The 22,045-nt window shown below is 55.6% G+C and overlaps 1 protein-coding gene across 1 annotated transcript; it reads right to left on the bottom strand.

Annotated features, from left to right (window-relative positions):
- Positions 1–2,526: 2,526 nt before the first annotated feature.
- Positions 2,527–7,394, bottom strand: Foxf2 (forkhead box F2). Its single transcript, XM_063259787.1, has 2 exons — positions 5,922–7,394; positions 2,527–3,431 (listed from the first exon to the last, which is right to left on the bottom strand). The coding sequence occupies exons 1-2, from the start codon at positions 7,078–7,080 to the stop codon at positions 3,268–3,270; spliced, it is 1,323 nt and encodes a 440-aa protein (XP_063115857.1). The 5' UTR covers positions 7,081–7,394; the 3' UTR covers positions 2,527–3,267.
- Positions 7,395–22,045: the final 14,651 nt, after the last annotated feature.

The raw sequence follows: 22,045 nt of genomic DNA, 5'->3' as shown, positions 1-22,045 counted from the left end.
CCCGCTCCTCTCCTCTCCTCCCATCCTCTCTTCCTTTCCTCTCTTTTTTCTTTATTTCTTCCTTCCTTACTTCCACCCTGTCTCTCTGTCTCTCCTTCCTGCTTTCCTGTCTTCTTTTGCCCCAAGCCCACTGAGCTGGCAGGGGGGCAGGCTCTGCAGTGTGTGGCTGCCCAGCCCTGGGGACACAGATGCCCCTGCAGTTTGGGAGTCCCCACTGAAGTCAGACTCAGACTTCTCCTGGGCAGCATGGGAAACGCACAACGTAAACCAAATCAGACCGGGTCGAAGCCAGAAACAGCTCCAGTGCGGCAGAGCGGCAAGCCCGGGATGGAGCTCCTACACTGGGCTCTGAGTCTGGAATGGCTCCAAGGCCTGTGCATCACAGGCCTGGTCCCAGCCCAGGTGTCCCCTTCTGGGGGTGGCCTGCCCCTCCTCCCCTTGCCCTCTACAGTGTCTGACCTGAGATGAGTGGTGTACCCGGCCACATGACCCCACTGTGTCTTGAGCACGGACAGAAACCTCCCAGGCAAGACGAGATAAACCTTTCCTCTCTATAAACAGATCATCTCACATTTGTTACTGTGAGGGCCATCGAACACCACCCACACCCTAGGGATGGGAGGACCGAGATGACGGGCCAGTCAGGAACACAGCCGCCTCAGGCCCTGGGCCGAGCTCAGGGCTTGCCTGCTGTCCTCCTCCTTCATTGCACAGCCCTAAGGGACAACAAAGGCACAAACAAACACCAATAAATCTTCCGCAAAAAGTCAACTGTCTTTGTATAATTGATTTTTTTCTGCCAGTGCAGAAACTGAGAGCTTTCAAAATACACTTGGTGCAAGAGCTGGGGCATGTTCTGGGGTGCAGACACGACACTTAGGGTAGGCAACGCTCTGAGTGGGACCCCGGCATCCTAAAAGGGAGAAGACATGAGAGCATCTATCCCTGGTTGAGTTGGTTCGTTTGTTTTCACTTCCAAAGCCGCCACAGCACTTTTTCAAAATCTATCGAGATTAGAGGGACATTTACAACTGCAGCCTTACATATTTTTCCAAAATATAAAAAATAAAATGAAGGAAGGAGAAATGCAGTGGAAGAACGAAGAAAAAGGGAAAAGAAATGCATATGTATGCGTGTGTGCGTATCTTTAAGGGAGAAAAACAGATTTGGATTAAAAAAGAAACCAAACAAAGATCTTAGCAGACAGCTAATGCAGCACGGGTTTGCAAGCCGGGATTTCAGCCCTGTGAAATCACGACTGTCCTGGTTGTGTTTCAGGATGAGACAATAGAGATGAGGCCCAAGGGGCAGAGACCCAGCTCTGCGAAGGCAGAAAGAACCGCGCTAGCTAGCTAGCGGCGTCCGCACCCGGGTGGCCCAGGCCCTCGCGGCTCCGACCCGCCGCGCTGCGGCCACCAGGGGGCGCCCGGCCGCGCTCGGCGGCGCTGTCATCCTCTGTGTAAACAAGTTACGTCCGAGTGTTTAGGATATAAATTACGACCATGCCGGCTGCCTCGGGAGGAATGTAAACACAGCACTGTGGTCGGAGCAAACTCGGAGACTGACTTCATAATTTATAGCAGGCCCCCGAGGAGCTCGGTATGAAAGAAAAGACAAAAAAAAAAAAAAGAAAGAAAAAGAAAGCCCCATTTAAATGCAAATATGATAACAGAGAGACAAAAAAAATTTTTTTAAATCACTGCCTAATTTTGGAAAATACAAAAAGAAAGCTTGAGGTTTAGGAAGATGGTTGATTTCTGGGAAGCAAGATGCACCACCCCGGCCGAGCCTGGCCTGCAGCTCTCCGGGAGCACGCACCCCGGGAGCCGGCTCCGCTGCTGGGCTGGGAGGGAGACGACCTGTCGGGGCCACAAACCAAAGCGTGCTTTTCATTCAGCAGAGCAGAAGCAAAAGCAGGAGTCCAGCCCGAGCTGGAGAGAGAAGCACGCCTCGGGCGGCGGTGGAGAAGTGCTGGGTCCCGGAGCCCTGGCACCCACAGGCAGGGCGGCTGCCGGGCGCTTCTGCGTCCTCCCCGCCGCCGGGCAGCGCTCCTGCTGGGAACCGGGCGGAAAGGGTGGCGCGCGCGGCCTCCCGGCGGCCCCGGCCGGCCAGTCCCAGCCGTGGACCCCGGTGTCTGCCTGGGGGCGGCCGCCGCGGCGCTGGCAAGAGCGCAGAGCCCAGGCAGGAGTTCTGGCGCACGGGAAAGGGAGCCCCAAACGTGATCTCCTCGCCTCAGACCCTCGCCTCTTTTTATCTTTATCTTGCCTGGCTTTCTTCTGACCTTCTGATTTTTGTTTCGGCAGAAAAAGTGAGCGCAAAGCAGAGGAAAGAATAATAAAGGGCGTCCCCTCTTGTCTCTGGCTCCTGGGAAGACCCCCAGGCAGAAGCCGAGCTGTGCTCCTCCAGGCCCAGACCCCACCCCACGCGATGACACCACGCAGAGGGGGATGCGGGCAGAGCTACGGTGCTGGGGGAAGGGGCAGACCAGGCCGCCGATCCTGGAAGGAAATCGGTCCCTAAAACAACTATTTGTTATATACATTTTATTGAAAAAAATTTTACATCAAAATATTTTGGCAAACTGTAAAAGTATACATAAGTGCAAATATATCCTCCTTTTAAAATACAAGCAAAGTGTGAGTATACACGAAGATCATAAAAATATCTTTAGAATATGGTGGTAGAAAACAACCTTGTAAAAACGTCGTATTGGCACAATACTTAGAACCGCTTTCTTAAACTAGAGGCATTGGCTCTACATGGTTTCTTCATAGTGTTCTTTGGCATCTGTATCCAAAGGGGGTGTCTGGGGTGAACTACGCTCCTCTCAGCCGGGCAGCGTGATGAGGTTTTCTTGGAAGCCTGTGTTTTGCACACTGCCTCTTTGAAAAGCACACAAGTTTTCATAGATAAAGAAAACCACACATACACACAACTTGTCTGCTTTTCTCGGACCCTGATTACAGAAGGCAATGAAGATCCCAGAGTTACAGGTTTATTCCTTACGCTTGGCAACTTCTCAGCTCTCCTCTGTTTGGGGTCGATCTTCCTGGTCTGGGCATTACCTTGCCAAGGGCTCCGCCTCCTTCAGCTGCAGGCCACGGTCCTGGGGTTCTGCTAAGCAGTGGGGGTGCTACTTACTACTGTCCTGTGCACGTAGGGGAGTGTGTCATCTGTGGAAGTCGTCTCTTGGTGCCTATCCGCCCCTCAGCAGAGGTCAGGAGGGGAGAAGAGAGGAGAGGCGAGGAGAGAGGTGGCCTCGTCTGCTCACATGACGCAGGGCTTAATGTCCTGACACACGCTCTGGTGGTGGTGGTGGTAGTAGGACCCACTGGCCGAGGGGTGGAAGGAAGAAATGCCGTTGAAATTGAGGACAAAATCCTTTCTGTCGCACACTGGAGTGGAGTGATGTTGGTAACGGGGCAGGCCCACTGAAAGAAGAAAGGGGAAGAAAGGAAAATCTCTTCAGAGAGGCAGGCACCACTGACGGCCCAGTGTCCTGTTGCTGAAATGCCCTTCTGCGGTGTCTGGTTTTGACTCGGACTAAAGCAGTGGCGCCTTTGGATTCCTCGCTAAAACCCAGGAGGGAAACCCAGCTCTGCACGTGCCTTGGTTTCGCACTTTCAGCCTGACGCTCTGGCCATGCTTTTGCTTTGATTTGATGCACACAGAAGTCAGCCTGAGGTCCCCCTAAGGAGTGTTCTGTGCTCCTGACTTTCTGCGTCTCTCCTTTCATCTCTGGATGAACCCAGGCTCCCAGGCCCTGAATCCGAATCCGAATTGCTCAGAACCACAGTACTGCCCTCACCTCTTGAGTTTTATTTTCCAGTTAACTGACCCACCAGTGATTGAGGTGGTGTGAATTGTTCCCTGTGCCGAAGGATGGTGACAAAAATTAACCTCAGGAGAAAAAGAAAGGAAAGGACAGGAAAGAAAGCTGCAATCTCTCTTGCCTGCCGTGAGTCCTAAGGTTTTAGACTTCCACAGAGAAGCTAGGGTTTCAGAGAGCAGAGAAAACTTCCTTGGTTGGGGGCCTCTGGTGGCTGCAGGGGTGCCGAGAAAGCCTCAGGCTTGCAGCAGTGGACAAGGTCTGTCCTGGTCCCCAGGGCCACTCCTCTGCCCAGCCCAGCCTGACCCTGACACCCGCTTTTGCTTTTACTTTCTCCAGGGCCAGCGGTGCAGGAGGCCTGGGCTGCTCCGGGCTGGGGAGGCCCTGGCAGGGCTTTGCCCGTCATCCCAGCAGTGTCGATTGGCACCATGCGTTCCAGGCCTGACCTAGTTTTCCACTACAAGAAAACCATGCCTATGGTTACTGGGGCCTGGACCCTGTACCTGTGCCCGTGTGTCTGTGGAGCCACCAGGCTGCTGGTGGTGGCACCTGGGGGCCCTGCCCGAGCAGGGCAGCAGCCCATACGGGTGTCTCTGGCAGGTGCCTGGTCCCCAGGGTGCAATGTGGCCAAGGTTGGGGGAAGGGAACAGGGAGCCTCTGCAATGAGCCTAAAAAGGAGTTGTAGTCCAAGAGTGTGACCTGGGTGCTGTGTGCCTGTCCAGGGTCTCCAAAGTCTGGCAGGTGAGGTGCTCTACTCAGGCTCACTGTGGAGGAAGGGCGGAGGTGGGGGGCAGGAGGCTCTGGGAAGGACAAAGCCCCTGCTTCCCAGGTGACTGAGTTTTTCCTGGCCTGGGAGCAGGGCAGCCTCTCGGAGGGTCGGGGATTTGTTTCCCCCATGTCTCTCTCCCTAGAGCTTTCTGCAGCTGCCAACCTCCCATCTGGGTTCAAGTTGAGCAAGGCCTGCCCCAGGAGACATGGAGCCAAGCCCAGGGTCCAGCCCAGTGTGAAGGAAAGATTGACAGCCCAGAGAGGGGTAACGCTTTAGAAAAGAAAAAGAAAAAGAAGCGGTGAGGGATGTCTGTATGGGTTACTTCTCAAAATTCCCATAAAATGGAACAAGTCTGGGGGTCGCAGTGGGCTAAGTCAGCCCCCAGTCCTCTCCGTGTGGTCCTGCCTGCCGAGACTGTCTTTGTTTAGTTAACCTCTGAGACCTGCATTTAAAAGGCCTATTTGGGAAATTTCTCCATCCAGGGAACCTACATCTTGGACCCATTTCTGGCCCTGGCGCTCCAGTTGGCCTCAGAGTCGCAGCACAGACAACGGCCTGCATCACCCTGAGCCCCACGGTGCCACTGAGGAGGGCACGGAGGAGTGGGGCCCATGTCTAGGCCTTGTGTGTCTGCAGCCTGGAGGTTTTTAATCTGCGCCCCGCGGGTTAATGCGTAAGGGTCTGTCTCCACTCTCCAGATAAAGCTGAAGGCATATTCAAATTGTCTAGGATACCCCCACCCTGCCCTCCTTCCCACTGGTCCATAAAGTTTCCTAATCCGAACCCCCTTTGAACCAGCAAGAACACTGCTGCAAGCCGCCATGGGAGCACGGCTCTCAGGAAGCCTCAGGTCCCGCTCCTCCCTTGACCCCTGTGTATCAGCTGTGGTCCGAGGGGTGTGTGTGTGTGTGTGTGTGTGTGTGTGTGTGTGTGTGTAGGGGGAGCTCCCCTCTAGTGAAGGTCCCTGAAACCCTACTCTTCTTTCCCCGCTCTACCCATAGCCCAGCATACAAGAACACTCCCTCCTGAAATCCCAGAGACAAAATAAATGTTAAAAAAAAAAAAAAAAAAAAAGACAGGAGGAACCAGACAGTGCCTTTTCTTGGCAGAAGCCCCCACAGGCCTGTGTGTCTCTCCCGGCCCCGTCAGAGCTGAACTGGGGCACCCGTGAGCGCCAGATCGGCGGTGACTGCCGCATGCTCCCAGGAGCCCAGGGGCTCTAGGTTCCTGCAGTGCCCTCCGAAGCCCCTCCGACAAACACGCTTGCTCCCAGGGCCTCAGGCCCACCGCAGGCGTCCTTGGAGCCCCGTCCGCCCCAGTTACCTGAGAGGTCCTCGCGCGCGTTCTGGTGCAGGTAGCTCTGCTCCAGGGAGTAGGAGGACACGCTGGAGTGCAGACCGGCAGAGGCCGCGGGGTTGCTGCTGGGTGTGAGCGCGGGCGGCTGCTTGAGGTAAGGAGAGGCGCCGGGCGAGCTCCAGTGCGCCGCGGGGCTCGTGTAGGGCGAGTGGCACTCGATGGCGCTCGCCATGGCCGGGGACGAGGGCACCGGGCTGCTGCTACTGTCCGGCCCGTAGTCCCCGCCGCCGCCGCCGCCGCCCGCCGCCCCGACGCCCCCCGGGCCGGCGGGCACCGGGCAGCTGGCCATGTAGGTGGAGCCCGGGTTAGGCGACATGTGCGGGACGTGGTGGTGATGGTGATGGTGCGGGTGCGCGTGGCCCGGGGCGCCCGCGCCCGCGTCGTAGCCCGCGGGCATCATGTCGAGGCCGCCGTAGCCGCCTTGGCCAGGGCAGCCGAGCGGCGCGGCCGGGGGCGCCTGGAAGTCGAAGCCCTGGGGCAGCAGAGAGGCCCCGAAGCCCAGGCCGCCGACCACGCGGTGGTACATGGGCTTGAGCGCCTGGCACTTCCGCCTGAAGCCGCGCGGCCGGCGGCGGAACGAGCCTTCCTCGAACATGAACTCGCTGGCCGGGTCGATGGTCCAGTAGTGGCCCTTGCCGGGCCGCCCGAGCCCCTTGGGCAGCTTGATGAAGCACTCGTTGAGCGAGAGGTTGTGGCGCACCGAGTTCTTCCAGCCCTGGTAGGCGCCGCGGAAGAAGGGGAAGCGCGCCTGCAGGAACTGGTAGATCTCGCTGAGGGTCAGGCGCTTGCTGGGCGAGCTCTGGATGGCCATGACGATGAGCGCGATGTACGAGTAGGGCGGCTTCTCGGGCCGCCGCAGCCCCGAGCTCGCCTTCTTGGCGCCCGCGCCGCCGCCAGCCGCGCCCTTGCAGGCAGCCGGGGCGGGAGCGGGGGCCGAGGCCGGGGCCGGGGCGCGCGGGGCCGCGGCGGGCGACGCGGAGGACGCGGGCGCGCTCTCCAGGGCGGCGGCGGGCGGTGGGCTCAGCAGGGCGGCCTGCAGCGCGCCGGGGCCCGGGCTGCACGCGCGGCGGAGCGGGGCCGGCGGCGGGCGCGGCGGGGGCGGCGGCGGGCCGCCCTCGGTGGTCATCGGGACCGGGGAGCGGAGCGGGCGACGCCGGAGCGGGGTGGGCCCGGAGGCCGCGTGCGCCCTCGCCCGCCCGGGGCCGCTCCGGGCCGCGCTCAGCTGCTCCGGGGCTGCGGGCGGCGGCGGCGGCGCATCCCTCTCCGAGCCTGGGCGCCGCCTGGCGCGACCCCTCCCGGGCGGCTGCGCCCGGAGCTGGGACCGCGGCCGGGACCCCGGGGACTGCGCGACGTCTCCCCGCAGGAGCGCGGCTCGCTCTGGCTCCGCGACTTCCTCCTCCCGCGCGCCCTCCCGCGCGCCCTCCCCCGCTCCTCCCGCCCCACCCCGCCCGCCGGCCCGGCCCGGCCCTCCTCCCCGCCGCCGCCCGCCCTCTTATCTCCTCCGCTGTCCGCTCTCCAGGGTCCCCCGCGCTCCAGCTCCTCTGGCCGCCTCTTTCCCTCTCCCCACCCGCCCTCCTCCGAGCGCGCGGACCACGAACCAGCTCGCGCTGCGCCACCCCCACCCCCAGGGAAATCCAGCTCGGGAGCCCGGTGGCCGCCGCTTCCCGCGCCCCTGCTCCCCACCCCAGACCCCGGCCGCCCGGCCCGGGCCCGCCCCTCCCCCGCCCACCCCCTTCCCTCTCCCCTCCCCCCGCCCGCCCCTCCCCTTCCTTCCCGCCCGGCCCGGCCCGGCCCGGCCCAAAGGGTCCGCCTGCCCGGTGCCGCCCGGAGCCTCCTTAGCGGCGTCCCCAGTGCCCGAGCTACCCCCCGCTGTCAACCCCCTTTAGGCCCCGCGGCCTCGGCCGCACGCCGGCTGCCAGCCGCCCAAAGGTAAAGTGCCGTCCTCTCTCCTTCCGGAGAGGCCTGCGGCGCGGGCATTGGCGCGGGAGGACCGGCCTGCTCGCTAGCTGGTTTTCGGGTTGGGACGGAGAACCCCGAGCCCAGCGCGAGGGACTCGGGACACCGGGCCGCCCGGGACTCCAGCTGGCCTGCACCGCCACTTGCTTTTGGGTTTTCAACTCATGCTTTGTTCAAAGGAAAAGCGCAAAGAAGGCGGATGGAGGATAAGCGGGGTAGCTGTGTCTGCCGGCATCCGGGAGGAGGTGCGGCTGTCACTAGGGCTGCACCCTGGGTGTCAGCAGGGCCACCGGCGCGCGGGCTCCTGCTCTATTCTGCAGGACGCCTCCCCGCGAGGGCGCTCCGAGCGCGATGCGGCCCTGGGGCCGTCGTTGCCAATGAGCCCGACAGTGAGTTATTGGATTACACGTGCAGGGTCCTCTGACCCGCGGGCCGGGCCACACAGGGGCTGACGGGTGGGTGGCGGCCGGGCGGGGGAGCGCGGCAGCGCAGGGGAGGGGCGGCGGAGCCGGGCGCCCCTCTGCGCCTCCGGAAAGGAGCTCGGCGCGAGGGGTGTGTGCAGGGCAAGGGGACCAGGCTGGAGACCGTCAAATGGGTTTGCCGGTCCGGCGAAGGCTCTGGACGCGCAGCAGGGCTGAGCAGGCTTCCCGGGGCTGGCACCGCGGTCTGCGCCCGGCGGCGGGCACTGCTGCTGCTGGCGAAAGGGCTGGCGGGTCTCGCGGGCGAGGAGGGCGGCGCGAGAGGAGGGGGCTGGGCTGGGGCTGGCCCCAGACAGTGACCTGAAGTTGAGTGGAAGCAGGCTTTTTCCATCAAACCCAGCCTGGATACCACACACGGAGACCGAGTGTCAGTTTACTGCCCTGAGCCGGGCTCCTTTTCCCTAAGCTCCACAGTAATTAGACAAAGAAAACCTAAATTAGCTGAACAGGCGTCGACAGCTTCCTCCAGAGCACCCCTGGTACCTACATGGGAATGTGTCCGAAAATGGCCTGATTGTAGCCAAAAGTCAGCTAAGAAAACACCACCAAGTCGAACTCAGTTTACCACTCATTTCCAAGAGGAAAAAAAGAAACAAGTCACTCTTTTCCGGAAGGGATGTTTTGATTGGGTTGGGGAAGGGGATTTGCAGTTGTTTCCACCTTCTAAGAATTTCTTTCTGACCGATTGGTGAACATTTTAGGGGGACAGATCTGATTTATTTCATGCTGATTCTTTCCTCTTCTTTTGTCATTTTGCATGAAATAACTGAAAAATAAGTGACTAAATACAGAAGTAAATAGGTGCTTGCTAAATCAATGCTTCGAGTGTTGAAAATAATTACCTATGTAAAGCAGAGTGGGAGAGAGGGTCATATCCAAAAGGGACAGACACCAGGGTGTGTGTGTGTGTGTGTGTGTGTGTGTGTGTGTGTGTGTTTTAAATGGGAAGAGCATGCGGCCAGCGAAGGCCGAGGAGGAGAAGGAAGACAACTATCTCACTTGTAGGTGGGGGTGGTGAGAAACAGGTGTGGGGCACCTTTACCTGGTCAGTCTCTTTATCACCCAGTCTTGGACCCTCTGACACTTTCTGCCCCTGGGAACCGTAGTATATAACATCCCAGGGAGTACTGCTTAATACCAGGCCTCAAAAAAGTTTTAGGGCCCAGACTCAAAATTATAAGGCACTAAACTTAAAATCAAGGCAGAGCCAGAAATAACTTAGAAGTAGCCTACAACAGTAGTTCTTGTTGTGGGGTCAGAGATCTCTTTAGGAATAGACGGAAGCTGTGGAGCCTGTCTCTACAAAAAATAACTCCAATTGGCACGGGATTTTAAGGGGAGTTAGTTATAGATTTCCTTTGAAAAAATCCCAGTCTGTCTGTGTTTTTAGCTCCTACCGATTCAACTGGTTAAACTGTGAGAGATTTTTAAGGCTTTCTACTCCGTTCCAGGTAACAATGGTACTCACTTCACGTAGCTTTCTAAATTCACAAGAGATCTCACTTATGAGGTGGTTCCTCAGCCAGGCCCCCCAGAGCCAAGGGACTTCGAAGAGAGCAGGGGCCAGGGGCTTGGAGCCTGGTTTCTCTCCAGGGGTTTAGAAGCTTCTGCAGTTCACAGGCCCTGAACTGCAGAAGGACAAGAGCCTGATGACCTGAAGACACTGAACAGGAAGGGCGCTCCTCCAGACCTTCCTTGGAGACCTTGCTGCTGCTGCCTGCCCCGCTGGCAGGGTCCCCTGCAATGTCTGTCCCCAAGCCAGCCACGACTGGCCAGTGCTGCAGCTGGCTTATGGAGGGGACTCCAGATTCAAGTCTCCTTTCTCTATCTTGCAGCAAAACCTTCCCAAGCTTTGATTTCATCACGGGCAGCTATGAACCCATTGGGTAGGAATGTGTTTAACAAACCAAGTCTTATCCTTTCCCCTAGTGGAGTATCAATTTCTGGTTAGCAGCATTTATTTACTGTTTGTTTGTTTTTGCCATTTTGGTGGCGCTGGGGGCTGACCTGAGGCTCGCTGTATGCTAAGCAGGTGTTCTGCTGTGGTCTACACAGGGTCCAGCAGGAAGAGTTTGAAAGCAAATTCGCGTTTGCCTCTGAAACGCAGCTTTGTTTCGGCCGGTTTTCTGTTCCTGGAGCTCGAGTCTTACAGTCGGGATCTTTCCTCCATTGACTTTCACTTCCTGTAAACAACAAAAATTTTGATTTTATTTTTTTTACCAGAAGAAAAGGTAGAGTTCATCTGAATGAATCGGGATCAGTCCGGGTGCTTCTTGGTGAACCAGAACACAGCCCTTGGCTGCGGGGAGATGGGTCCCCTCCTCCACTCCGGGCTGGTTGACTGTCTAGGTCTGGGTTTCTTCTCCTGCTCCAAACCCGTGGGTCCACCCCTGCCCCCGCACAGGGGAATGTAAACTGCACCAAGCTTGGGTTTCTCTGATTTTGTTCTGTAATCGGTGTTTTATTCTAGGAAATCTTTTCATTATTGCGGCTTAAATCTTATGTTTTCGGCATCCTTCCTCTGCTTCGTGGGTTTTACATGAAATGGCTTAGACTAAACCAGTTAGTGACAGGACAGACACATCTGTCGCGACAGTTTATGGCTGTCATCGAAGACAGCTTGGGGCGGTCGGCGCCCTACACCCCTCCCTTCCTTTCGCCTGGACTGGGTCAGGAAAGCTTGTTCCCAATTCAGTCTGAAAGTGACCACCATTTTGAGCCTTATTTAGGCACCAAATGTCCTGGTGAGAAGACTTTTGAACCCCCAGGAGAACTTTTTTTTTTTTTTTTTTTTTTTTTAGTTCTGGGACCGAACTCACAACCTTGTGGGGCTGGTGCTTATCCCCCTGAGCTAAATTCCCGGCCCAGCCCAGGAGGCCTTTCTAAGTGTGGAAGTGGGAGCTGCCGAGCACTGCCGCACCAGAGGTGTGGATGTAACTGAAGACCCTGCAGAGGCCTCTCTGGAAGCTTCCAGCTGCAGGAGAAAACGTGCTGGCCCTGAGCAGCTAGGCTGGGCTGGTGAGGGACTGGTAAGGGAGGAGGAGTAACTGGAAATTTTACCCCCTGGCATCTTCGAACCCTCCTCTGCCCAGAAATCTCCAGATCGGAACACCAGCTACCCAGTTCAGAATGTTTGTTCGATTCTAATTCTTGTGTTCTCCAACCACTGGTGTCCTGGGCAGAGCTCTTTTTAGAGCTGCCCTCCTGAGATCTGCAGAGCCCGGGTCTCCATGGTTTGGCTGTGGGTGACTCCCTGACCCTCTTGGACCCTGCTGGATGGTCTGATGTGTGTGGAGAAAGAAGGAAAGGTCCAGTCTACCCCTGTGCGGAGCGGCCTCTTCTTATGGCTGTGCTTCTGGGACTGTGAGCAGAGGTCTGGTTGATGCGGAGAGAGAAGCTCCCAGGAGCCCGCCCCACCTGCAGTGCACCCCAGCCTGACTGTGCTTGCTTAGGCTTGGGAGGCAGCATTGGGCCAGGCGAGGCAGGACTTGGCCTGCAGCCTGCCGAGTGTTTTTTTGGTACCAGGGCTGAATTGCATAGAGGAAGGTTCTTGTGGCAGAGAGCGCTCCTGGGACTTAAAGGCAGAAAAAGGAGGCCGCAGCTGGGGTGGAGCAGTCTATGGGGAGTAGGGGACCAGGACAGGGTCCTGAGGACCCCTGGACCATGCCCTCCCACACCTGTCATGCTGCTGGAGCCAAGGACAATAGGCAAGCTGGAGGCCCCTCTTGGCCACCCAGGGCCTGGTGGGGCACTGGGCACAGATGTCAGGGCTGAAGGCTTCGGAAAGCAGAAAGCGTGGAACAACGCACCTGGAGGTCCCAGCCACAGGCAGGGCCAGAGGAGAAGCTGTGTTGCAGGCTCTCAGCGAAGCGCCCTGGAGGTGCTAACCCAGCTACCCAGCTACCCAGCTTTTCTATCTATCTGGTGTCCTCTCCCCATGCCAGCCCTCCCTCAGATAAATAAATATCTCCTGGGGCAGTGGCCTCGGTGGGGCGCCGGCCCCTCGCCCCAGCGAGGGACCAACTTCCTGACGCATCAAACCCACTCCAGTCTCCTGCCGTGCTCAGGATATGGGGCGCGATCACTTCGCTTCAGAAAAGGAAGCACAGCGCTTCCAAAAATATAAATCAGCTCTGACGTCCAAATACTTCTTTTGTCCTCCCGCATCCTCTGTGGGGGTAAATAAAACGTGCTCGGTGCCCAAAGGCCAACTGGGAACCTGGAGCTGCCCAGACGTGGCCTGGACACTGCCCATGGACCTTGATCCCCAGACCCCTGCCTCACGCCCCCACCTTAGGTTGGAGTCTGGGTCTGTGGCCTCTGTCGTGGGACTGGGATGGGTAGACAGCTCCTGCTTCCTGGAGCCAGAGCCCTGAGAGGGAGCGGGGGCTTGGGAGGATGGGGCAGGAGGTGACAATTTGGCTGCTCCCCAGGTGAGCCTGGGTCCCTCACCAGCCCCGACTGCCTTGCAGGTTTGAGTCCACCCTGCCCGCGATGGGGTCCTGACCCGGGGCAGCCTCCGAGTCCAGGAGGTCCTTGTTTGGGGACTAGTAGGGGCTGTCTCTCCCCTAGGGTTTTGTGGGGAGCACGCAGCCTTAAGACCCTGGCTGGAGTGAGGGGTGTCCTGTGCGCCCCCCCCCCCGCCCCCGCCACCTGCAAGGGTTTCCTCTCCAGTTTAACAGGTTTTCGCTTGGGGCTTGAGAAAAAAATCTGCTCTGAGGTAAACCATAGGCAGCAGCGATGGTGGAGAAGGCAGGGAAGCCCACAGGGGATGGAGCCCAGGAAACAAGGAGCGCAAGCAGCCGGCTGCAGGGGTGCCTGCACCTCTGCTCCCCTTCCTGCCTTCCACGTCCCCAACAAATCACCCAGGCCAGCCTGCGGATCTCGGTAGCTGCAGTGTCCATCTGCCCAGGGCGCGCCCCTTCCCCTCCCTGGGGCCGCGTCCTAGGAGCTGTCCAGCACCCCTATCTCCCCTGGGGGTCCCTGTTGGCAAGCAGTCGGGAGCCCCGCCCAGACGCCCAACAGTAGACACTCCTGGCCACCACTGCAGGAAGCGCCCTCGCCTTCAAACGATTCTTGCTGCGGCGGGGAAGGTCGCGTGCAGCTGGGCACGGCCACGCCGTTCACGTGGAGGCCTCCGCGCAATCTCCTGGACGCCGGGACCCGGGCCGCGCCGTCCGCGCCACCTGCCCGCGCCCGCTGCGCCCCTGCGAGCGGTTAGGAGACGCGCGCCTCTCCTCGGGCTTCTGGGCGAGACAGATCCTCGGCCTGCCCGCCTCGCCTTCCAGGCCTGGCCTGGGCGCCTTTTCTCTGGGGACAGAGTGAACCTGGAAAGGCATAGCGGGGCTCTCTGGAGGTGCCCCAGTAGGTCGAGGTCTCCTTTCTAGCCCCGGGCCCCAGGTCCCTGCGTCCGCGCTTCGGTCACCCTCGCTCCCGCCGCTCCAACGCCTGCCGCTGGGTGGCGCCGGGCTCTCGGGAATCGCAGCTGCCACAGCGCTGCTCCTGCTGTCTGTCACCTGCTGGGCTCGCGACGCCAGCCGCGCAGGTCCCCCAGCCCTGGTCCGAGGCCACCAGCGCTGGGCCCCCAGGAGGAACAGCTGCTGTAGATCCCAACGCGCTCCTCGTGTCCGGGCGCTCCCGTCCCCTCCCGATCCCCGCCCTGCGCTGTCTGCAAGCGGCTGCCTGGCGCCCTCTGCGGGGCCATGCGCGTTCTGGGCGCACCCGGCCTAGGCCTCGCCCTGCACGCGCAGAATTCATGACAGCGGCTTCGCTTCCCACAGGCAGGAGCAGAGGCGCAGGGTGTTCATGTTTAAATTGTGCCTGGAGCTGCGGCCTGGTACAAAGCAATCGATGGGAGGAAGGACCGAACACCCCACCTGGAGAAGCCGGTTCTGGTTCTGGGCAGTTCCAAAGGGATCGCTGCTGCGTCTCTGGGAAGGCGCAGTCCTCTCCAGACCTCAGCGTTCTCCTGCGGGAAACTGTCTCTTGTCTCCTAGTGTCTACAGCGACAGGAACACAATATTTGCTTCCTCTCTCTCCCTCTCTCTCTCTCTCTCTCTCTCTCTCTGTCTGTGTGTGGTTCTTTCTGTCTTTTGGTACCAGGACTCGAACTCACGATGTCACCCTTGCCAGGCAGGTACCCCCCCTCCCCCCCTTTTGAGACAGGCTTTCCCCACCTAGTTCAGGCTGGCCTTGAACTCACTAGGTAGCCCAGGCTGGCCTCTTGGCGATCCTCTTGTCTCAGCCTCACTCTTTCTAAGGGACCCCCTTGACCCTCATTGAGCTTGCTTTGAAGGCTTGTTTAAGGGCAGGGTGAACCCGAAGAAGAGGCAAGGGTCAGGGAGGGCTAGGCTCCTCCAGGCTGTGGAACCAGAGACTCTGGGCTTTTCTCTGCCACACAGTGTCTGCAGATGAGCTGGGCTTTGCCTTGTACGAGATATGACATTCTCCATAGCAACCAACTGAAAACAGAAAAACCTCTAAAAATTAGCTTTATCGAGGGGAAATACACATTCAGTGAAATACAGCCATTTTAAGCCAAGGGGTTCTGTTTTCATTTTTATCTTTTTATGTTTTTAGGATGGGCAGTTTCCTGGTCCATCCATCATGTAAGTGGTACAGTTATCAAGGTTTTGCTGCACTTGGTTCTTTGAGACATTGTATTTTCATTTTTTTGTCTTGAAATATTTCAAAGCTAGCCTGTGTGGTACTGAGGATGGAGTCTAGGGCCTTCACACTGAGCTGCACCCCTAGCCCCATCCCACCCCACTCCCAACTCCTTTATAAATTTTTTTTTATCGGTACCAGGGATCGAACTCAGACTGCCTGCTTGCAAGGCAGGCGCTTATGCCACTGAGCTAAATCCCCAGCCCTGCTTTATAAATTTTTGAGATAGGATTTCTCAATAAGTTTGGGCTTGAATGTGGGATCCTCCTGCTTCAACCTCCCAGAGTGCTAGGGTTAATAGGCTTATATCACATGTTTTAAAATCACACCCTATATTCCTCTTCCCAGAACCCTCAGGTCTAGTCAAGCCTCCTCAAGTCTAGCTTTCTGGCACCTTCCCTGAGGACCTCAGAGTTTGGGGAGACACTGCTGGACTCCTTCCTGCCAGTGGGATTCTCCACCCTGTGGCTCCCTCTCAGTGAGGTGAAGCCATGGCTTTTTTAGCTTCTGCATGACAGCTGAATCCCAGCAAGGTGACAGACTTGCCCTCCCTGATGCTTGGCTCCCTGGAGGCTGGGTTTGTGCTGTCACACTTGGGGACCAGATCACACATAAAGCTCACACAGGCACATGTGTATGCGTGTGCATGTTTATTCCTGTGCACCATACAGGATTTTTAAATCGTTGCTCCAGACAGCGGCCAGCTGAGGAAGAGAGGTTCACATTGGGCCAGGTTAGCTGGGTAAAGGGGGCTGGGAAGCGGACCGAGATCCGGAAGACACTGGTTGGCCGCACCCTTCCCGCAACAAGTCAGGACACTGCAAATATTTCTCCAGTACTTATTGATTTGTCTGGTTTTTTTTTCTGCTCCGTACACAATGCAGGTTACCATTTAGCGTCTCCTGTACTCTCAGTATAAGGCGTAGCAGAGGAGCGGACACAGGGTTCACGGGTGGCCCTAGTCTCAGTCTGACAATTGCACCTGTCCCCAACTCCGTTTTTGGGTAAGTCATTTAATGCCTTTCTTTGTTTCTTTCTTTGTTCCCTTCTTTCTTGTAAAACGGGAAAAATAAAACCCGCCCTCCCCACAGCGGTTGTAGAGGTGAAAGAACTGTTGTGTAAGGTGTTAACGTTCTGACGCGCACGCGCTTATCTTCTGTTACTTTGGGCCTGACTCAGGAAAGCCACTATTTTTTTAAGGCACTCTGTAAATTTCACGCATACTAGCAATCGCCCCTTGTCGGTGCAGCCTCTTAGAAGCGCACTGGTTTTGTTCTTTATACGGAAAAGACGGCTCTCTGGCCTGCAGGTTGACGGCGTCCTCGCTCCCCGGTCGCCTGGGGTCTCGGTGGCCGCCTTGCCCAGGGGCTCAGCCTGCGGGAGGAAGGGGACCGCGCAAGTCCTGGAGGCGTCGACCCCTTCGCAGCACCCGGGAGGAGGAGATGCGCACGCCCTGTAGTTCAGAGGGTGACCGCCCCGCCCCGCCCCGCCCACTGGGGGGCACCTGGCGAGGGCGCGCGTGTGCGCGCGTCGTGAGTGGCTTAGCTCCGTGGGGGTAGCAGGGTGGCGCGCGACGGAACTGCGAAAGCCAGCGGGTGGAGAGGCTGAGGTCATGTGTCTCCAGGTCCCAAGCGACGCGCGCTTCGCGGGAAGGTGTGTGACGGTGGCCTGCACTTTCGCGGGCGGAGCCACCGCCAGCCGCCGCCCCCGCCCCGCCCCGCCCCGCTCGGCCCGGGAAGCGCTGGGCTCCGGGAGGGCGCGGCTCTCGGGGCCCGGCCGCGTGGCCGCCCTTCCTGGCGCTCTGGCCCTGCGGAGCAGCCGCTCGTGTGTGTCCTGTGGAGCGGAGCTCCCTGCCGCCCGGTGGCCCTGCCGTGTGCCGGATCCCGGGCATGGGGCCTCCCGCGGGAGGCGAGGACCCTGCAGTCCAGCGCCAGGCCTGGGGACCGCGAGGGGTCAGGCTCACAACTCCGGCTTTGCGGCTGTGAAAAGCTGCGCTTGGCAGCGATTTTCAGCCACGCAACTGTTTCTTTTCCTTTTCCTCCCTTTCCGGTGCAGTGAGCCCGCCGTCCGGGCCCGCGGCCTTGCACAAGCTCCTGGGACCCGGCCGGGCCGTTCCGCAGCTGCGGGCGGGGCGAGCGGGCTCAGGCAGAGGAGGGAGACCGCAGTGCGCACCGGACCCTTGGCCTGCGAGGGAGGCGCCGGGACGGGGCCGCTGGACCCTGGGCCCCCGGGTGGCCCTGCCCTTCCGGGGCTTGCGGGAGATTGCCGCCAGCACCTGTTTGAGCCCTAGCCAAACTCTTCTGCCGTTAAAGATGAGAGCCAGAGACTAGGAGGGACAAAGAACGCGGCAGCCCCGAGCGGACCGGACCGGACCGGGAGGAGGCTGGGGCTCCAAGCTGGTGGCTCCAGTTCCTCGGGAGAGGACTTGGTGGCCAGCGTCGCTGGTGCCTCGGAGGCACCGAGGTCCACATTGCTTGGGAATGCGGGTGGCTTGGGCAGGGCGACCCTAGAGCGAGCCGGTGCTTCTCGAGGGTGGCAGCGGGGCCTGAGGCTGCCCTGGACGCCTGGGTGGGTAGCGGAAGGTGCGCGTGTGAGTGGCATTTTGCCTAAGTGCAGCCTTGCCCAGTAGTTCCTCCCCAGCGGGGGACTGTCGTGGCCTGGTCCTGTCCTGGTGTCGCCTCGCGTGGAGACGGTGGGCCTTCTTGGCCCCTGGGAGGAGCGGGCCCACGGCAGGCAGGCGTGGAAGAGGGGGAGGGGGGAAGGGGGAGGGGATAGAGGGGGAGAGGAGGGAGGGGAAGGAGAGGAGATCCGGACGCCGCTGCGGCTGGGGAGCCGCGGGGAGGGGAAAGGAGGGGAAGTGACCTTTTGAACCTCATCAAATGCAAATGCAGTAAGAAGTTTTCAGGAAAGAAGAAGCGGAAGGACAGGGAAATGGAGAAACGCGGCGTCCACCTGAAGCTTGAATGGCCTTTTTAGAGCTCTGGGCCCCTGCGGTTTGCAGGCTTGTCTGCGGTAGACCGAGTGTTGGTAATGGATTTGAGCCTTTCCCTTAGAGGGCGAAGCTACCGGCTGACTTCCTCCAATATGCATATTTTACATAGACAAACACCTTTGCAGCCTAATAGCTGTGTAAATAAATCATCCGCCTAGAGCTTGCTTAAACTGATCTTTCACAAAATAGCTTTTCTTTTTTTCAGGTCTCTTCCTCCCTTCTTTTGATTATTGGTTTTTGTAGTTTGGGTTTCATCTTCAGTCTGCTGCCTGGTCTTATTAGGTCTCAATTTGCTGTCTGCTCTTTTGTAACGTCTGACAGGGCTTTACTTAGGTAGGTGGATACGGGATAGATTCAGCATTTTATTTTCCCAATTGATGGATTATGCATTTTGGGAAAGAAAGAAAAAAAAAAACCTGACGTCCCTTGTGTTTGACCCTTACTGGTTTTTATCTTTCAAACAAGAATGCAGACGGGGCACTCAGCTGAGCACCCTAGTGGAGACCCAGCTGCGACTGGGTCTTGGCTTCAGAGACCCTGGCCTGCTTGATAAGCCAGGTACTGCTCTCATCTCTGTAGTTAAAACCTGTAGAGTGGGAGAAGCTTGAGTTATTTCCGGATGTTGTTTTTGTCCGGCAAAAGCAAACGGGGGAGGGCCAGTGAAACATTAAATTTTCTGCCTGAGAAAAGAAGCACTGGTGACAGCCTTGGTAGAAGCATCAGCTGAACCTCTGGCCAGTCTCAGAGCTAAGGGAGCTTGGGGAGCTAAGCAGGCGGTGGCAGCCAGGGCTGGGGTGGAGCCAGAGCTCTCAGCACAGCGGGTCTCCTTGGAGACTGAGAATGCATCTGCGGCTCTGCACTGGTGTCAGAGAAGGCGAGTTGGGGGCAAGGAGCTGCCTGTTCTGTTGAGGGGGGACTGTCCACCTGGACAACAGGACTAAGCAACCCTCGCCCACTTCCGGAAGATGCTCTGCCTAGGAGGGAGGAGACCCAGACCCATGTCCACAGGCTGAGTGCATGGCTGAGTAAAACATTTAATAAACTCCTTTGGTTTTGTGGAAAACTTTTTTTTTTCAGTTAGAGGCTCTCAGAAAAGGTTTGAAATGATAAACCTCTCTACTTGTGAATCAGTTACAGAAATGCAGTTGGCTACAAGGATTTAATGAAAAAGGAGAGAACACAGGTGCAGATCGTAGGCAAGCACTGCTAGAGAAGAGTCATTTTTTGGGAATCAGCATGTGTAGGTAATGTGCAAAGGATAAAATATTCTGTTTTCTTTAAACTTCATTTTAATGAATTCATGATACCATTCAGACAGAAATTACCTCAAGGCCCAACGTTTGGTTACCACTTGGACTTCAGTGTCTCTGCAACATGAAGATTGCAGTTGGCGGTGGGACTTTAAAATATCCTTCTGGCCTGTATTACTTGTACTTTTCTTCAACATTTCATTCATTTTTCTGATATAAAGGATAACCTGCAGTTTGCTTTCATTCCGAGTTAAGGGTGGGATTTCAGTTGGTGGAGGCAGAGGAAGTCTTGTTACTCCAGTATCAGGAGAAGCTCATGGGCATCAGTGAGGTCACTCCCAAGGCTTCCAGGCACACTACTTGTTCAGTAAGTTCACACTGCTTTTACATATTGCCATAATAAAAGAATTAAACTTTGAAAATGTAAGTGATTTTGCAAGACTACATTTCACTTTATTTTATGTGATAGCCTGTATTGCATTCAGTTGCAGTTCACTTTGTCTTTTCTACAGAGCAGGAGCAACTTGGGCAAATCTGTTAACCTTCACACTAACCTGTTAGAGCACAGAGGTGAGCAGTGTCCTCACTCTTTGAAACTAGGAAAGCAAGGAAAAACAAACATTGTGAAAATGGCCATTCTCCCAAAACTGTTATACAGATTCAATGCAATCCCAATAAAAATACCATCAACATACCTTATAGATCTAGAGAAATCATTCCTAAAATTCATCTGGAACCAGAAGAGACCTACAATAGCAAAGGCAATTCTAAGCAGCAAAGACAAAGCAGGAGGCATCACAATCCCTGACTTGAAGTTACACTACAAAGCAACAGTAGTAAAATCAACATGGTACTGGAATCAAAACAGAGCTGAAGATCAATGGAATAGATTAGAAGACACAACCACAACTACAAACACACTCAACCACCTTATCTTTGATAAAGGAGCCAAGCAGGTTCACTGGAAGAATGACAGTCTCTTTAATAAATGGTGTTGGAAAAACTGGCTCTCCATTTGCCGAAAACTAAAGCTAGACCCATGTCTATCACCATGTACTAAATTAAAATCTAAATGGGTCAAAGATCTGAATATTAAAACAGAAACACTAAATCTATTGGAAGACAAATTAGGTAGAAATCTTGAAGACATAGGAGTAGGTAGAGAATTCATGAACAGGACTCAAACCGCACGGGAAATACTTCCCAGAATCAATAACTGGGACCACCTCTTATTAAAAAGTTTCTGCAAGTCAAAAAAAATCTCCAGCATAGTGAATAGAAAACCCACAAACTGGGAGAAGATCTTAGTGAACTCCCCCTCAGACAAGGGACTTTTGTCTAAAACATATAAAGAATTAAAAAAATCAGACCCCCAAAATTCAAAGACCCAATCCAAAAATGGGCACCTGAGATGAATACACACTTCTCAGATGAAGAAGTACAAATGGCAAATAAATACATGAAAAAATGTTCATCATCATTAGTTATTAGGGAAATGCAAATTAAAACCACACTGAGATTCCATCTCACTCCTGAAAGAATGGCCAGGATCAAAAAACCATCAACAACAAATGCTGGAGAGGCTGTGGGGAAAAAGGAACTCTCCTGCACTGTTGGTGGGAGTGTAGACTGGTGCAGCCTTTGTGGAGGTCAGTCTGGAGATTTCTCAAAAAGCTGGGACTGGAAGCCCCATTTGACCCAGCTATTCCACTTCTAGGCATATTCCCAGAAGAACTGAAAGCATCATACCACAGTGATATATGCGCACCTATGTTTATAGCAGCACAATTTGTAATCGCCAGATCTTGGAAACAACTCAAGTGTCCATCAACTGAGGAATGGATAAAAAAGTTATGGTATTTCTATATAATGGAGTACTACTCAGCTTTAAAGAAGGATCACATTGAGATATTTATCAATAAATGGGCGCAGCTTGAAACCATACTCATAAGTGAAATAAATCAAACTCGCATATGTGAATACTGAATAGTTTCCCTAGTGTAGGAAATGATTCAAATATATAAAAGTATGTGGTAACCGTGATTCCCCATTATGTGGCCTTGAAGCCTTATAAAGTTTTCACTCATTAATTGGAATGGCTTTATTCTGGGCTGTTTGATATTATGGCCTGTGATGCAATGAATACCTATTTTGAAGAAAACAAGACATCATAATAGCTAGTGCTGATTTAATACCATCTTGTTTTAAAGCCCCACCAAACTATGGCTCTTCTGTCTCCATTGGTTTTATCATGTTGTATCTTGCTGGATTTTATCATATGTGGTAGTATAAACAAAAATTGTTATAGGCAAAGAGGCAATATATAAACCATTGTTCATTTTTCTGTTAGCTGGTTCTAAGTACTCTACAATTCTTGCATCCACTTGAATGGTGTTATACTGTCTTGATATGTTTGATGCTATAGCATATGAAGTTATATTCAAATATTTCAAGGTAAAAGACACTATGGTAACTACTATTAAGTCGGGTTATTTGGTGGTGAAGCACTAGGTTGCTGAAACTGTCATGCTTTGACCTGTATTGTTATGTTGTTAAGCCCTCTTTTATCTCAACCTCTCCCTTATTCATTAAAAAATTATTTAATTTTTTTTCTTTTTTAAACTAAGGGGAAAAAAATCAAAAAAACTAGCAGGATATATTATAGTAACCTTTTCAATTTCCTATTAACTTGATTTGAAGTCCTGTAATACTCCCACTATCTTGTTTTGACTGATTAGACTCTGTTCC

The sequence above is a fragment of the Cavia porcellus genome, unplaced genomic scaffold, assembly GCF_034190915.1.
Source record: "Cavia porcellus strain 051 isolate PalLab524CR breed Dunkin Hartley unplaced genomic scaffold, mCavPor4.1 scaffold_13, whole genome shotgun sequence".
In the NCBI taxonomy this organism is placed as follows: Eukaryota; Metazoa; Chordata; class Mammalia; order Rodentia; family Caviidae; genus Cavia; species Cavia porcellus.
Note: the sequence above shows the minus strand (reverse complement) of the source record. Positions and strands in the feature narration are given on the sequence as shown.